At 43.0% G+C, this 17,621-nt stretch overlaps 1 protein-coding gene across 4 annotated transcripts in view; it reads right to left on the reverse strand.

Moving 5' to 3' along the window:
* Positions 1-359: 359 nt before the first annotated feature.
* CHD6 (chromodomain helicase DNA binding protein 6) overlaps positions 360-17,621 on the reverse strand; it is a 236,663-nt gene continuing 219,401 nt past the window's right edge. For 3 of the 4 annotated variants that reach the window (XM_060190206.1, XM_007526639.3, XM_060190210.1), the window contains 4 exons: positions 14,633-15,085; positions 11,292-11,483; positions 10,216-10,335; positions 360-4,653 (listed from right to left, as the gene is read on the reverse strand). In XM_060190206.1, coding sequence (XP_060046189.1) covers positions 3,757-4,653; positions 10,216-10,335; positions 11,292-11,483; positions 14,633-15,085 — 1,662 coding nt within the window. In that variant the 3' untranslated portion in view covers positions 360-3,756. The remainder of the gene's footprint in view (positions 4,654-10,215; positions 10,336-11,291; positions 11,484-14,632; positions 15,086-17,621) is intronic. The other variant, XM_060190220.1, reaches the window with a different exon arrangement.

Consider the following 17,621-nt stretch of genomic DNA (forward strand, 5'->3'; position numbering starts at 1 on the left):
TATTTTGTTCCATAGATGCCCCACAGAGTTTGGAAAAAGATTGTGATCACAATGCCAGTCACTAGGCAGCTCAAGTCACTTATCTTGAGGACCTGCCCTCAGGCTCCTGTACCTCAGAGACTAAGTTCTGAGAAGCCAGTCTTGGCTCTAGAAGCAAGGTGTTAGTCACTGGGTTGGGTGAACTCCATTGCTGACCTAAGAAAAAAATCTTTTTGTGATTTCCTGACTAGGTAAATAAACACCAATTTTTGTAAGAAACTCTCTTAAGGAGTTTGGTATAAATAAATCAAACATAAACTTTTCCAGAGGGCATGACACAGGGGGCTCATTTTTCCAGTGTTTCTCCCCCACCCCAGCCCCCCGAGGGTAATTCTGTCAGGTCTGGTCTCTTAAACTGAGGGGTCCCAGACTGGTATTACAAAGAGTGTTCCTAGTTCAGGTTAGTAGGCTAACTAACCCACAACTGTGTTCTCTGTGATTGATGAGAGACAGCTTGGCAGCTTTCCGTTGCCATTCATTAGGCAGACTGTGTCAGCATCCCTCAGCAACCAAGATGGTCTGAGGACAAATGAAGTCACTTAAGACAAACATACACCAAACACTAAAAATGCTAGCCCAACATACTGGAATAGCTATACTCTTCTGCCCCTGAGGAAGTACAATTTACTAGGCAGGGTGTGAGACCAAGACTGAAATGAGTTTTCATCATTTATCTTGTACTCCTCTACCCAAGAGAGGATTCTCCAAGACTTGACTAGAGTCTTACAACATTTTTACTTGCAAAACAAGTAGCAGAACACTCCAAGGTCTTAGTAGAACAAGGCCCCACCCACTCTCCATGCTATTTCTCCAATCATCTGTTGGTATTTAGTAAGAAGGAGGCTGAATTTCTGGCTTGAGAAACAGTGCTTCCCAAAGTTAAGTCAACAAGTTATTAACAAGCCTCAAGAACTTTAGTTTTTGAGGTATTACTGTGTTGTATGGACCCGCTCCAATACATAGAGATTTAGTTGTCCCCTAAGGCCTATTGTTGGGGCATTCGTGCCCTGAGTGATGCTGTATCTCTTCCTTCTGTGTTTCTGTTTGAAATTAGGTGTTCTAGTAGGTCAAAACAGGTCAAAGCAATCATCATGAATGAAGACTTAACCATTCATCAGTAGGGTGGCTGAGCACAAAGTGGGCATCTAGAAAAGACAGTGGATTCCTGTGTGTACATGATGCATCATAAAATGCCCACGCAGCAAGAAACACCCAAGTGCCACTGAATTCCTCAAATACAAATTTTGGACTTCTAAGTTTTTTGTTTTTTCGTTTAAATTCAAGATCAAGACCACAGACAATTTATTATGTAAGACATGGGGGTCAAAGAATGACCAAGGAAAGTTATGGCTGTGAGTGACATGGAATTAGATGAAAAGGCTCACATTTGCTGAAAAAGAGTTTGAATTTGGCTTTTTGCTCTTGGGAACTTCAAAATAATCATAAGAAGCACTTATGCCTTACAGAGCAAATAATCCAGAGTGTCATTTTTCATTTTGCAAACAGGGACACAACAGCAGTCAAATATAAGCCTAAACACCCAGAAAGTTAACATACAGGTTCAATAAGCTATAACAAGGGATTTAGCATGCTGGTGGGTTTTTAAATCAAATCCATATTGAACCCTGTGACCTACTGGAGGTTCTAAGTGGAACCTGGGGAAAGCAGCTTTTCCATACAAAACAACAAGGACAACAAAGAAAACCCAGACTCTGCTGGATGTCTATAATACTCATTTGCAGTAAGGCTTTCAAGATACATGACTTTTTATAGCATTTGTATTTTAAGGATTTAGGGCAAATACATTTTTTTTCTACTTGATAAAAAGAAAATTAGTACTTAAAAGGTTCAAAAATATATCGATTGAGTGATTTTTTTTACATAAATAAATTATATTGATTTTTAGGATTTAAACAGCTGAAAAAACCCTTTCTGCTTCCACTGGAGGCAAAACTGAACAAAATGTTAGTTAAATAGAGAAAGCAGCATTTCTAAGAAATCTGTTGTCAGCATTATAGAACATCTATGCTAAAAAGATGTCATTAAATAGGATTTATTCAATTACTGGATTCTTCCTATATGATCATTTGATTTATATCTCTGATTCATAAAACAGGGGGTCCACACTTTGAAAATAGATTCTGATTGATTTCTCGGCCATGATTTAACAGACTTCTTTGAGATGCTCATTTTAACATTTACATAATTTATAACCCCAAATGTATAAAAGACAATGACAAAAGCATCATAAATAAATAATGCAAACTGAAATAGTTATGTCAAACTTTTGGACCTTCTGATAAATTAGCAAAACTGTAACAGAAATAGTAAAAAATACAGTAAATTGTGACAACAAAAAGTAAAACTGGTACTAGTAACACTTCCAACACTTCCAACAGTCCTGCACAGCCCTGTGCCCCCAGAGTACTGAATGAACCATGAGTTTACTTTAAGTCTTAGAGTATGAACTATAAGACTATCAGGAGGGAGGGAACATGAGTGGGAAGGAGAAAGAAAATGGGGTAAGTGCTGCTCTGGCAATTCTCCCCAGCTCCTGGGAGCCAAGAAGGAGGGAGGAACAAAGCGGATTTATAACACAATCTCAACTAACTTGGTAATTTGAAATTTGGGTCTAAATGTATGAACAGAACAGGGAGAAAATGGAGAGGGGAAAAAAAAAAAGACTTCACAGTTGTATCATAAAAGTTGGTACACACATTGACCACCTCAAATAACTCTGACAAAAGACCTTGCAAGTGTCAAAGTGGTGAGTGACTATTTTCTTTCAGGCTCCAAAAAAAGCCTTATTCTTAGTGAAGGAAAGCACAAATAAAAACCCCTTAAGTCCTGGTAGTGGCTGGAGCGACTGTTAAGAGAATGAGGTGAGGGCAGGGCGCTTGTCATGTGTTCATGATCAGCTCTGTGGAGGGCCAGCCCCTCGCTCAGCTCTGTCCTCAGCAAGAACTCCAGGGGTGGAAAGCATCCTCACAATGAGAATGATCTTCTAACTTGGGAGAAGGATAGTACATGTTTAAAATAATGCCTCATCAGAATTTCTTCTTGCTGCAGGTGTCTGGAAAACCGTATGGGGGGGGGGATTATGTCACTACCAGTAAGGTTTCTGCTTCACAAAGAAATGAATATATGCATTTCAACCATTAGTTATATACTTCTGTCTATACTACTCATTTAGTAATCATGATAAAATAGGGAGATATCTTAACTAAAAAATATGCACCAGCACTTACTTTTTTCTGTGCTTTTTGGTTTCCCCATTACATTCTTCCCATTCAACAAGGCTCAGAGAAAAAAGAGCTACTTTGTGTCTGTTCTTCGGCCCTTCAATGATAAGTCACTAGACAGCTTTCTTTTTTTTCCTCCTCAAATTTCCATTTTTTTTTCCTCAAATAAATGGGTAACGGGAGAGAAGGGGGTAGGGCGTGTCACCAAGTACTGTATTAGCTACAATTGCTGGAATGAACAACTGGATGACAGAATGAGAATTCTGTGCTTCCTAGACAACACTCACCTAATGAAGTGGCAAGACCCTGTGACTATTAACATTTGTTACCATAGTTCTCAGACAGGAAATTAGGTAGGTAATATTACTGATGGAAACACAGGTTCATATGAAGGTCAAGTGAGGGAAGTAACAAACCATTATGGGATAAGAAACTTACAAGTCACAATAATTTGTTTTTTAAATGAAAAAAAGTTCTAATTGGTGTCACTGTTAGAGTCTTTGAGAACCCCCTCCCTGGTCTGTGGTGCATGTTCTCTCTCTGGGGGCACAGAAGCCCTGGATTCAGGGCAATTCTGATCACCACCTGTCTCTTTTTCAGATCCAGAAGCAGGCTCTAGGCTGGGGTTCGAGTTGTCCCCTTTTGCTTTCTTCTTCTTCCTCTTTTGGCTCTCCAGACCTACTATTTCTGAGTGTCTGGCTTGCTGCATGGCTGGCAGAGCCATGCCCATGCCAGGGGAGAGGAACATGGAGGGGTAGATGAGTCCAGGAGAGACTCCTGGGATGAGAAAAGGATTAAAAGCCACAGGACTACTTGCAGTTATTGCAGGTTCTGACTGATCAGAAAATGAACTAGGACTAGGCTTCTCTTCAGCTAAAGTGTCCGTTTTTACATTATGGCTACCTGGCTTGTCTTCAACAGTCTTTTCTGTCACTGGCGTGCCACTTTTCGTTGTGCTTGACAGAGGCGCTGTAGCGGCTGAAGTGCAGGTGGTAGCCATGGGTGCGTTCAGGAGTCCCCCAACACCAAACATCTGGGGCACTGCGGCCATTCCTGGCAGCATCATGGGCAGCATGCTCAAGGTACTTTTGACCTCCTCACCTGTGGGCATTGTGGCAAAGCCGGCTGGGAAGCCTACCAGCCCTGTGAGGGGGATGCCTGGCATATTTCTCATATTCTGAAGTCCTACCAGGTCCATCCCAGCAATCAGTCCATTCATGAACAGTGGCCCCATTCCTGAGGGAGAGTCTGCTACGATGGTGGGGGCTTTTAGGAGTTCGTTCCGAGGCCGCCTCCCCCTCCTGCGGGGACCTGCATCTCGAAGACTGGGTTCAGTCAGGGTGTGATTGAACTTGTTTTCTGGGAGAAAGCCCTGCAAGAAGGACAGAGAAACACAAGATGTTATAAGTTATCAGATGGTGGGTGACCAGCTGGGGCCATAGGATCAAGATTCTGTACTGGCCTGGCCTGGTCCACGCTCTGCACAAAGATCTAAGAATAGGAGTGCTCCTGCCACCTGCCTGGAGTTCAAGAGCAACTGTGGGTAACTGTACCCAAACAGATTCTCCCTCACAGGCCAAGATCTTCCAACATACTTACCATGCAAGAGTGGAGAAACGAAAGGGTCAGACTACTGGGGGCTAGGAGAAAATTAGAGACCCCAGTCTCACGGAGATCTTTATGGCTGTGACCCCCACCGACCAGATGTTATTTTCCTAATGATATAGGGAGCTTTTTGTTCTAGAAGCAAGAAAAGTTATAAGATAGGATTTTGGGGTAGGCAAATCCAAGTTTGAATCCCAACTATGTAACTTTCAGTTGTAGGACCCAGACAAGCCAGTTCACCTCTTAGAATTCTGGTGATAAATGACAACAAATCCTATCTTGTAAGGCTATTCGAGATGACTACATTGCCCAATTCATAGGAAGAAGTGCTAGTCAAAGGGACATTACCAACGGTGTATGTGTCCCACTCCTTCTAGATCATGAGCTCTAGGAGGGCACTGACCCTGATAGGAAATGCCTCTGTGCTTGCTGAATAAATGAAGGCATCCATGATCATCACTGTGGGACTGCGTCAAAATGAGTGGTATTCTCTTTTTCTTTCTTTTCCTTTTTTTTTTAAAAAAAGATTTTATTATTTATTTATTTATTTATTTATTTATTTATTTATTTGTGAGAAAGGTAACAGGAAAGAGAGAAAGAACCAGGCATCACTCTGGTACACATGCTACCAGGGATTGAACTCAGAACCTCATGCTTGAGAGTCCAGTGCTTTATCCACTGTACCACCTCCTGGACTGCAAAGACTGTTCTGGTTTTCTTTAATCTTTTTTTAAATTTATTTTCCCTTTTGTTGCCCTTGTTTTATTGTTGTTGTTGATGTCATTGTTGGATAGGACAGAGAGAAATGGAGAGAGGAGGGGAAGACAGAGAGGAGGAAGAGAAAGAGAGAGACCTGCAGACTTGCTTCACCGCCTGTGAAGCGACTCCCCTGCAGGTGGGGAGGCAGGGCTCAAACTGGGATCCTTATGGCAGTCCTTGCACTTTGCGCCACATGTGCTTAACCCGCTGCGCTACCGCCCAACCCTTCTGGTTTTCTTTAAAGGAGACAATCTGGTTTTTGACCTCTGTTCACAGATTTACTCTCATTTTCTTTTTAATTTTTAATTTTATTTATTTATTGGAATAGAGACAGCCAGAAATTGGGAGGGGAGGAGGAGATAGGGAGATAGAGAGATACCTGCAGCCCTGCTTCACCACTTGTGAAGCTTTCCCCCTGCAATTGGGGACTGGAGGCTTGAACCTGTGTCTTGTACATTGTAATGTGCTCTCAACCAGGTGTGCCACCACCTGGCCCCTCTTATTTTATTAATTAGCGGAGAACTCCACATTTAAGCTGTTTTGCTCTATGTTGATTAGACAGTAACTGCGCCTCTTCCCTGCTGTCCATATATAACCAAGAACAAGAAGAAGGTACCAGGATGTCTGTGTGTACACACACGCACACACACACACGCATACATATGTGTTTATTTATTTACACCCACAAAATTCTCTTGAAACTATTTGATGGAAGCTTAGAAGTCTTTCTGTTGGGATGAAAACAGAATCAGAAGCTTGATCTATATCTAAAAATATTTATAATACAAGAGGGAAAAGGAGGGAGCTCATCAGGACTTAAAACAGGTTATTTAGGACCAGTCTATATTCTGCAAGATCTTTGGTCAACCCTGGCTCTGTTAACTAAGTCAAAGTTTTATTGTCAGGCACCAGGATGTTCAAAAATGTTCCTTCTTTTTCCATATTGAGAATCACTAGATAGAGCATGCTGGGGCATTTCAGAACTGGGAACTTGCCAAAAAAACCAAAAAACAAAAACCAAACAAACAAAAAAACACTTGACTGCCTTCTTCCCTTTGGAATGGAAAAACGGGCAGAAAGGCCTCACAGAGTGTAAAAACAGTTCTTAATCTACTGCAAAGAAAGAGGCATGCTGACAGAGGAAGTCAGGCCTCACTGCTTCCTGTGGGAGGGAAAGAGTCAATTTAGCCACTCAGCTATTGTCTTCCCTAGCCAGGTGCCCCTCCCAGCAGCCCCCTACGACCACACACAGAGGCCCAGTCAGACTCTGGCAGCTCTCCCTCCTGGTAATTACACCCTGGGAGCAAACCTGCTTCCTCTACCAGAAGAGTCTGGGGAGAGGGCAGAGAGAGCAAAGAAAAGGAGATTCAAACATTCAAGCAACACTGAAGGCAAACATGGGCATTCCGACCTCAGAAGAACAGGGTCGGGGAGTCGGGCGGTGGCGCAGTGGGTTAAGCGCACGTGGCGCAAAGCGCAGGGACCGGCCTAAGGATCCCGGTTCGAGCCCCCCGCTCCCCACCTGCAGGGGAGTCGCTTCACGGGCGGTGAAGCAGGTCTGCAGGTGTCTATCTTTCTCTCCCCTCTCTCTGTCTTCCTCTCCTCTCTCCATTTCTCTCTGTCCTATCCAACAACAAAGCAACGTCAACAATGGCAATAATAACCGCAACGAGGCTGCAACAACTAGGGCAACAAAAAGGGGGAAAAATGGCCTCCAGGGGCGGTGGATTCATGGTGCAGGCACCGAGCCCAGCAATAACCCTGGAGGAAAAAAAAAAAAAGAAGAACATGGTCATCAATGCATGGCAGTATTTATTCTAAAGCTTGTGTGTTCCAGCTCAAACTGGGTCTGGGGAGAGAACAAGGTGGTGACCAACATTTGCTTTTCCCAAATCTAGCAGTTTGGTCAACAAACATTCACTGCATGAAAAGAGACCTAATAACTAAACAGTATGTGAACCCCAATTTTAAAACCCTAAAAATAAAACAGCTCTGAAAGACATTTGCAGTACATTTGAAAAAAATGCGAATATACACCAGATATTAATACGCACATGCGTTATAATGCTAATAGTTATAGGGAATGTTTTCAGAAAACATGTTAAAATATTTAGAGGTATCATGTCTACAATTTACTGTCAAGTGGCTCGGCAGGAAACAAAGAATTATACACATGTCAAATATAACATAACATGTAGAATATATGAAGCAAATGTGAATATGAATGAGTGACCATATGTCAGATGTTTTGAAAACTGAATCTTGTGGCCTTGCCATAGCCTTTATGATGCCTGTGGAGCTCAACCTTCCAAGTCACAGAACACACAAGGGGCGGAAGAAGGTCCCTGTGGAAGCTGTATCTATTCCTACGAGTTAAGGGGGTCTTTTTTTTTTTTTTTTTTGTTAGGATTTTCACACCTGCACGATTCCATGATTCTACTGTTACTCGAAGACTCTTAAATTAATTAATTTATTGGCTAGAGAAAGAAACTGAAAGGGAAGGAAGAAGACAGAGAGGGACAGAGACAGAAGATATCTATAGCACTACTTCACCACCAGTGAACCTTTGCCTCTGAAGGTGGGGACTGGGGTTTGAACCTGTGTTGCTGCACACTGTAATGTGTGCACTTAGCCAAGTGTATCACCACTACCAGGCCCCTCTTTTTTCTTTCTATGTGGGGGGTGGGGTGGGCGGCAACACTGCACCACTCCACAGCTTGTGAAGCTACCTCCTGCAGTGTGGGAGAGTCTGAATCTGGGTTCCTGCACAAGGAAAGTGAACACTTCACCAGATGAGCCAGCTCCTGCCCCCCAGGAGTAAGGTCTTTATGGGAAAGACATTGCACACTCTAGTGGGATCCTATTCCAGGAGGAGCTGTGGGAGTCAACAGTTGAGGGAAAACAGCCCTCTGGGAAAAACAGTGTTACTTGACCAGAGCTGCCTTTGACTAGTCCTCCCTGCTTAGGAAGGCTCAGCAGCCCTGAAGACCAGGTGAACAAGTGTTTCCTGAACTTGCTTTTCTGCAGGAAAGGGGCCCTAGAGGCAGAAGCTGTTTATTTATTAGAGGAGGAAACATGCATATCTGGTAACACATGAACTAGTAAGAACAGCAAAGAAATGGGTCTTCTGGCAAAAACAAAGCATATTCAGTGGAGTGATGAACATAAATTTCCAGAGAACATGAAGGAGATGATTGGACATGTAAAAAGAAATGAGAAAATCAGGGAGGAAACCATATGGTTTTCTGGACCTGTCTCTAAAGCATAAGCTTAGAGACTGCAACAAAACAAGAACTGGAAGTCTCCTCAGTAAGACACCCTGTGCTAAGACAAAGGAGAAGTTGGGAAGCAGCGCCAAGGGGATGGGAAAGACAGATGGGATCAAAAGTGAAACTATCAACTCACACAGCATAAGCAGATCTAAGAAAAGAGGTGGCAGGGACACTTCCCAAGAACAAAGAAGGTGGGGGTGGGGGGCACACAGCTTTTCAATGTGACAGACTATCTGAAAAGTGGCAGCCTCTCCCAACCTCCCACACTCAGGTCCTGGGCCTAGGTCTCAGAGTGGCCATAGTGGTAGATGGAATGAGAGTAGTTATGCTTCTGAAGCTGCTAGAAGAGTAATCACCCAGGTGACAAAATCAGTTTAACAAGCTCCTTGAGAACACGGAACAACTCTACTTGAAGAGGGAATGATGGTGGGTGGTCTTTAGGAGCTTAGAGACAGGGGGGTAGGGGGGAGAAAAGAGAAAAAAAAATTTGTTCAGGCAATCCTACTAAGAAAAGACCTCACACCCAAGAAACACTGAAGCTGGCAGAACTCTAAGGAGAAGGCATTCAGGAAAATCTGTGTGCTTAAGAGACATCCCAGGACGAGCAGATGTGCCCACAAGAACCTTCAGAAGCTTCCTATTTGGGCAGAATGTACTTTTACATTAAAAGCAATTCTCCCAAGCTCAACATATTTTCAAATTGAAATGCTTTTACTGCCCCCTAGAGGTTAAGAACTTTCTAGTCCAAATTTGTACTCATCTGTAAACTATAATTAACTCAGATTCGTTACACTAGAAATATTTTGCAGATGCCTTTGAAGTCTCTTTCAGACTCATGATACTATAATAGGAAAAGGCCAATGCTGAGAGTCAGCTGTTTTTCATAGTGAAGATGGACTAGGAGGAAATGTCTTAACTGGTAGCCAGAAAAACCTAGATTAGAAAATGAAAACTTCTAATACCCAAGCTGAAAACAGACTCCTGACAAAAATTAAGGTACCTTTTCTTTTTCCCTTGTAACCCTACCAATGAGGGGTGAGGTGAGACGGGGAAGGGGAGTCAGGCTGTTGGAATGATGTGAGTACTTCTGGGGGTAGAGGCAGAAAACAAGTGACCAGAGGAGGTCATACTGCTGTTCCAGAGGTGCTTCCCAACCAGCTCCCTCGCCATTTAGCAACTTCCAGTTATACTTCTGGAATATGGAAAATGACACTCTCCCCCCCACACACCCCTTGCCCACTTCCCCAAAGGCTTTGCAAGGCTTGGTTCCACTAGGACATGTCCCCCCTCTCCCTTACCCTTACTCCTGGCTCCTTGGGGATAGCAGGAACCCTCTCTTCCCCACTCAAGGAGTTGACATCTAATTTTCCAGGCTCCTTACAGCGTGGCCTCCTCTGCTTTGGCTTGTCTGAAAAATTCTAAGAGGCAAATGGAAACTGGTATCACAAAACATTCTATCACAGGTTCTTCTGATAAGAATGACGTTTCTTTGGCTAGTTTGCTACTTTCTTGTTAAGGGCCCTCTGTACAGGAGTCTGTCACGTTAGCTTACAAGAAATCATCAACCTAGGCATTCCCACTAAAGCAGCGGCATTCCTGCAGCAAGCTGGAAAACAGGCTGTGTGGGCTTCCTGGACATCCAGACTGAACACCTGAGTAGACCCCCAAATTTCCCAGGGTACTGTTTAATCTCTAGCTTTTCCCTCTCTAATTGTTTTCTCAGATTCTCTTTATTGCTATGACGTGGGTTTAATCTGCATCTGTGGAAACTGCATCTGTGAACATACTCTACTTGTCCAGTGAGCTCTCTACCTGCGTGTCTTATTAGATGAACCTAGGACAAAGATGGTAGTACAAGGGAAATGAAAGAAGAAAACCAAGAAAGTCACCAGTTCCCAGGAAATCTTGTTCTACAGATTTCTAATGTGAAGGAATTTGGGGCAGTGAGAAATTGAAGGAAAAGTTATCAAAGCAGTAGCTATAAAAGAGTAGCTGTCCCTCCTTTCCTACAAACGAATATACTGGAATATTATCATGAAATGTCAGAGTTTATGCAAACTAAAGATTTCCCTGTGAGCTTATGATAATGTACGGTAACCCGAGGGAAGGGAGCAAGGAAGGCTAAGCTTAATTAGGTAAGTTTTGTCCATTACAAGATTTTCTATGTCTGACTCTTGGCACACTGTTCTTAAATGGGCTATAATTTCGGTTACTGGAAAATTTTATCAGAATTTAAACTTTAAAATTAAGTTCTCAGTTGATACAGATTTTTCTCAACCTTGTCTGCCTGGTCTCCCCTCAGCATGTGCGTTATCAAAAATGGTACAAAGCTAGCAAAAGATAAACTGAAGCTCAGAACTGTATGGACACTTACTGCTCCAAAGCCAGGGACTTCTAAGGAGTAGTCAGCCTGCTGCCTCAGCCAGTCAAGCAGACTCTTGCTTGGAATGGACTTCTCAGCCTGGCTACTAGCTGCTGGGGCAGGTTCAGGGGCCGAGGCGGCAGGTGCTGTTCCTTCTGGATGTGGAGTACTCAAGGAGGCCTGCCCTGAATCTTCATGGACTTCCTGAATGATGATGAAAAACACACAAAAAAACCACAAGCTTAATCATGACAGAATTAACCTGTTTCTAAAGAGAAATCACACAGGTGATTCTTGAATCTGCCATTTATTTCCACCCTAGTATCACTTTTATGATGCTTGAATATTACACAAAACATTGAGTCACACAGCATCTCCTGTATGTGTTAGGCCTTCTCTCCATCTGAAAGCTCATTTCCCCTTCTTATGTACATGTAACTTAATTTATAAATATTTTTCTTTATTTTACAACAGAGGGGGGGCAGAGGAGGAATATCAGAGCATGACTCTGGTAGCTGGATGGGGACTGTGTTATAAGTCCAGAATTCTATCACTGCACCCCCCCCCACATAAGCTGCTGTACTTGTAAACTTTAATTCTACCCTTTATGCTGAGGTTCAGGGTTCCTTCGTCACTGCCACTGGCAATCCCAGGCAACATTGGCTACTCCACTCTTCGTAACTTCCCACTTCACAGGGCTTTCATATAACAATGTCACCTTGCAGTTTGCCAAACTGTTTTTCTTTTTGTAGTATTAATGCCTGTCTCAACACATCTCTCATTCAATATCTATAATGTGCTTAATAAATGTATAATAGTTTAAAAAATACTGAGGTCAAGGGCAGGGGAGATAGCATATAGATATGAAAAGAGATTCCCATGCCTGAGGCTCCAAAGTCCCAGGTTCAATCCTCCACACCACCATAAGCCAGAGCTAAGCAGTGTTTTTGAAAAACCAAGCCAACAAACAAAAAGCTAAGGTCAAAGGAAAAAAAAAAAAAGATAATTAATTCCACTGAAATTTTATGATTATAAAGAAACAAAGATGATACAACTTCCTTAAAATGTCCAGGACTGAGCAGAGGAGATCCCAATTTATATACAACATAGGTTAGCAATAAAGTTCTCAGATTCTAGAGAACAAAGTCCTTCATCTGGTTCCCTGCTTTCTCACTTACTAGCTGGATAATCTAAGGCAAATTTATGTTTTCAGTTCACTTTCCTCATTGATGACACAGGATTAATAACAAAATCTACTTCACAGCATTGTTACAAGGATTAAGTGAGTTAATAACTAAACTTTGAACATAGTGTTGGGCACATAGTAAACACTGATTTTTACTATTTTATATTTTTCTATGATTATTTATTTTTGCACTGCCAGGATTTTGTGCATATGATTCCACCACTCCTACCTGTGTTGATTTTTTTTTCATTCTTTTTAAAAAATATTTTTATATTTATTTATTTATTTCCTTTTGTTGCCCTTGTTGTTTTATTGTTGTAGTTATTATTACTGTTATTGATGTCATTGTTGTTGTCGTTGTTGGATAGGACAGAGAGAAATGGAGAGAGGAAGGGGAAGACAGAGAGAGGAGAGAAAGACAGACACCTGCAGACCTGCTTCACCGCCTGTGAAGAGACTCCCCTGCAGGTGGGGAGCCAGGGGCTTGAACCGGGCTCCTTACGCCGGTCCTTGTGCTTTGCGCCATGTGCACTTAGCTCACTGCGCTACCGCCCGACTCCCTTTTTCCATTCTTTTTAATGATTTCATATAGAGAGTGAAACAGAGGGAGAGAGGCTGGTGTTCCAGCCCAGGTCTTTGTGCATTGGAGAGAGTTCATGCCCTACTGGGTGAACGATTCTCATCTCTTAATATATTTTTTTAAATATTTATTTATTCCCTTTTGTTGCCCTTGTTTTTATTGTTGTTGTTATTGATGTCATCATTGTTGGATAGGACAGAGAGAAATGGAGGGAGGAGAAGACAGAGAGGGGGAGAGAAAGATAGACACCTGCAGACCTGCTTCACTACTTGTGAAGGGACTCCCCTGCAGGTGGGGAGCTGGGAGCTCAAACTGGGATCCTTATACTCGTCCTTGAGCTTTGCGCCACCTGCACTTAACCTGCTGCGCTACCGCCTGACTCCCATCTCTTAATATTTCTTTTAAAATAAGAAGACATGAGGCCGGGAGGTGGTGTACCTGGTTAAGTGCACATGCTACAATGCGCAAGGTCCAGGGTTCGAGCCCCCAGTCCCTACCTGCAGGGGGAAAGCTTTGCAAGTGGTGAAGCAGTGTTGTAGGTGTCTATCTCTCCCTACTCTCTAGGTTTCTGGCTGTCTCTATCCAATAAATAAATATAGGTAATTAAAAAATAAGAAAACATAAAGTGTGATTCCTATCTTAGAACTTAAAATGCAACACATGGAATGAAAACCAAAGTACAAAAAAAAAGGTATCATTTTATTTATTTTTTTCAATACATTAAAGGAAGTCGAAGGGGAACTCTCTAGGTCAAGGTATACTGTTTCTGATCTTTGTTTACGAAGATTTCCCAAGTTTAAATCATCTTAGCATGATTTTTGTGAATCATCATAGCATCCCTCTGTGGTAGACATTGCTGCTCTCATCTGACCTGGATGCAAAGCAAGGCTTGGTGGTTTAGTATCACCCACTTAGTCAAATGACAGAGGCAGGATGAACATTCAGCAAATCCTGACTCCCTGTCCCACCAACCAAACTCCTCCTTCTCCCCTGCTCCTCCTCCTCTTTTTTTTTTTTTGCCTCCAGGGTTACTGCTGGGGCTCAAGTGTGGCACTATAAATCCACTGCTCCTGGGGGCCTTTTATTATTTTTTTTTCTTTCATTTTTATTGGATAGGACAGAGAGAAATTGAGAATGGGAGGGGGAGACAGAGATGGAGAGAGAGATTGCACCTGCAGACCTGGCCCACTGCTTCTGAAGCGACCCTCCTGTAGATAGGGAATCGGGGGCTTGAACTGGGATCCTTGATTGGGTTCTTGCTCTTTGTGTGCTTTGTACCTGATATGCCACTGACCCCCCACCCTCCAACTCCGTCTCTAGAAAGGCCATTTAACCCAGAGCAATCCTTCTACAAACTCAACCTTGCTGTCCTGTTTGTCTTCAAACACCAGTGGCTTTTCTAAAATTCTAGAGGATTTGGGTTGGCGCAGATTAAAGGAAAGACTAGGAATAACTTATAAGAGAAAATAAGGACAGCTGAAATAGGAATGAAAATTTGACAAACCGAAACATTAGAATTGAGAAAGAAGACTTTGTTGCTCACGTGAGAAAGGCCCATATTTTTACTCAATGACCTCATATACCCACCAAGATTCCTGCCTGAAGCGTTTGATCCTTCATAAAGATGAGATCCATCCCTGCTTCAACGTGTTTCCGCCTCCCTCTTCGACGTCTCATGGCAGCATCATCTCTTCTGAGATTTCCATTGACAATCTGTCCAGTCACTGGATGGATCAGGCCAGCTTGTAGAATCCCAGACAAATCCATGCCAAGGGCTCCTTGAAGTGAGCTGATAGCCCCGACCTTAGGGGTACTGGCACTCACTGGGAAAGGGGATGTGGCTCCAGGGGAACCCTCTGATGTGCAGGAGAGGTCTATGGCTGACTCACCATGCCAGCCATTGAGGATGATGGGAGGGTGTCCGTGAGGTGCAGAGAACTGATCTAGGCTCCGGGACTTTGTATCCCTCTCCACCTCAAACTCATAAGGATGTCTGAGTTTTTGTTCCTCCTTTGTGAATACTGGAGTCAAGAAGCTATCCTGTAAATACAAATGGTTAAGAGAGGTTTGAACACTACTTCTGTGGCTGAATACTAGCATGCTTTCTAATCATTGCCTTGGAACAAAGTGGGGAACTTTTTTTTCTGTCAAGGGCCATTTGGATATATATATTTAAAATTTTTTAATACTTATTTTTTATTTACTGGATATAGACAGCCAGAAATCAAGAGGGAAAGGGGTGATAGAGGAGAGACAGAGAGACACCTGCAACACTGCTTCACCTCTTGCAAAGCATTTCCCCTGCAGGAGGGGACTGGGGGCTTGAACCTGTGTCCTTGTGCACTGTAACATGTGTGCTCAACCAGGTGTGCCACCACCTGGCCCTATTTGGATATTTTAAAATATATGCTTTGTGGGTCATACAAAATGATTGACTTAAAAGTAAGCACTTAATATTACTGTGAAAAAAGTTCTGATTTCCTTGGGTCACACCAAATGACTTCTGAGGCTGTATGTTCCCTACCCCTGCCTCAGAAGTTCTTCTAACTTAAATCTTTTCACACTTTAGTACCAAGTTACATGAATAGGAGCTAAAATTCAGAGCTACTTTAGTGGGTCTGAGAGTCTGCATTTCTAATAGTTCTAGCTGCTGCTGGATACTCAGCCTATGAAGTATACTTAAAGAGTCCTGGAACTCTTGGGTAGGGCCCACTTTCCCGTATGCCTCTCCCAATCCATATCAAATAATGTTGCATCTGCCGATCGCAACCTAATCAACGCAATGATTGCCACCTCAACATGCTTCACTTCAGACTGTGTCCAGAGACTTCACGTGTGGAATGACAACCCTTCAGCTTCATTACTCGGGTGAGACCTTTCCTTTCATAGTATTCTCTAATTCCATCCCAGGTGGTTCACTTTCTAACAAAGTCCCAAAACCTAGATATACACCAGTTTCTATGAGAGAGAGCATATGTTCACACGTATCCATAAACTACTGCAAAATATATACCTGAAAGCAGAAGTACACTAGAGTTTGCAGTGAGTAACCCCCTAACACCTCCTCTCCACTATTCAAACCTTTGGGTCCATGATTGCTCAACAATTTGTTTGGCTTTGTATGTTAACTCTCCTTTCAGTTACCAGGTTCCAGATGTCATCAGGATGCCGGCCAGGCTTCCCTAGACTGAAGACCCCACCAATGTGTCCTGGAGCTCCGCTTCCCCAGAGACCCACCCTACTAGGGAAAGAGAGAGGCAGACTGGGAGTATGGACCAGCCAGTCAACGTCCATGTTCAGCGGGGAAGCAATTACAGAAGCCAGACCTTCCACCTTCTGCAACCCACAATGACCCTGGGTCCATGCTCCCAGAGGGATAGAGAATGGGAAAGCTATCAGGGGAGGGGATGGGATATGGAGATTGGGTGGTGGGAACTGTGTGGAGTTGTACCCCTCCTACCCTATGGTTTTGTTAATTTATCCTTTCTTAAAAAAAAAAAAAAGAGTCCTATAATTATAATCATTTTTTAAAAAAATTATTTTTTGCCTACAGGGTTATTGATGGGGTTGGATGTCAGCACTATGAATCCACTGCTCCTGGAGGCTATTTTCAGCAACTTCCCTACAGTCCTCCGCTCTACCAGCTGAGCTATCGAAGGGGGTCTGGAGGCTATTTTATTCCATTTTGTTGCCCTTGTTTATTACTGTTGTTATTGTGGTCACTGTTGGATAGAGAGAAATCAAGAGAGGAGGGGAAGACAGAGAGGGGGAGAGAAGGATAGACATCTGCAGACCTGCTTCACCGCTTGTGAAGCAACCCCTGCACGTGAAGAGCCAGGGGCTCAAACCAGGATCCTTGTGCTGGTCGTTGCACTTTAAAAAAAAAAATTTATTTATTCCCTTTTGTTGCCCTTGTTGTTTTATTGTTGTAGTTACTGATGTTGTCATTGTTGGATAGGACAGAGAGAAAATGGAGAGAGGAGGGGGAGACACAGAGGAGGAGAGAAAGACAGACACCTGTAGACCTGCTTCACCGCTTGTGAAGCAACTCCCCTGCAGGTGGGGAGCCGGGGGCTCAAACCAGCATCCTTGTGCTGGTTGTTGCGCTTTGCACCATGTGCATTTAACCCGCTGCGCTACTGCCCGGCACCTCACCCCCCACCCCCATGACTATAATCTAAGGAATCTACACTACAGCTTTGTATCAGAATCAACTGGAAAGTAAATAATAACAGTAATAATAATTCAAAATTGAGTACACAACTCAGACCAAATAAGCCAGAAATCAGTAGTACTTAAAGGTCTCCAATGGATTTCTGTAAGTAGTTTAGAGTAAGAATTAGTGTAGTTAAAATTAAATACATCTCAGGAGCCAGGTGGTGGTGAACTGGGTTAACCACACATAGTACAAAAAATATGAGGACCCATGCAAGGATCCCCACCTGGGTGGTCATGTCACAAGTAGTGAAGCAGATCTGCAGGGTCTTTATCCTCTTTCTCCTGTCTTCCCTCCCCTGTCAATTTTTCTCTGTCCTATCCAAAAAAAGTTGAAAAAAAAGGCCTCAAGGAGCAGTGG

The sequence above is a fragment of the Erinaceus europaeus genome, chromosome 1 (assembly GCF_950295315.1).
Source record: "Erinaceus europaeus chromosome 1, mEriEur2.1, whole genome shotgun sequence".
Classification (NCBI taxonomy): Eukaryota; Metazoa; Chordata; class Mammalia; order Eulipotyphla; family Erinaceidae; genus Erinaceus; species Erinaceus europaeus.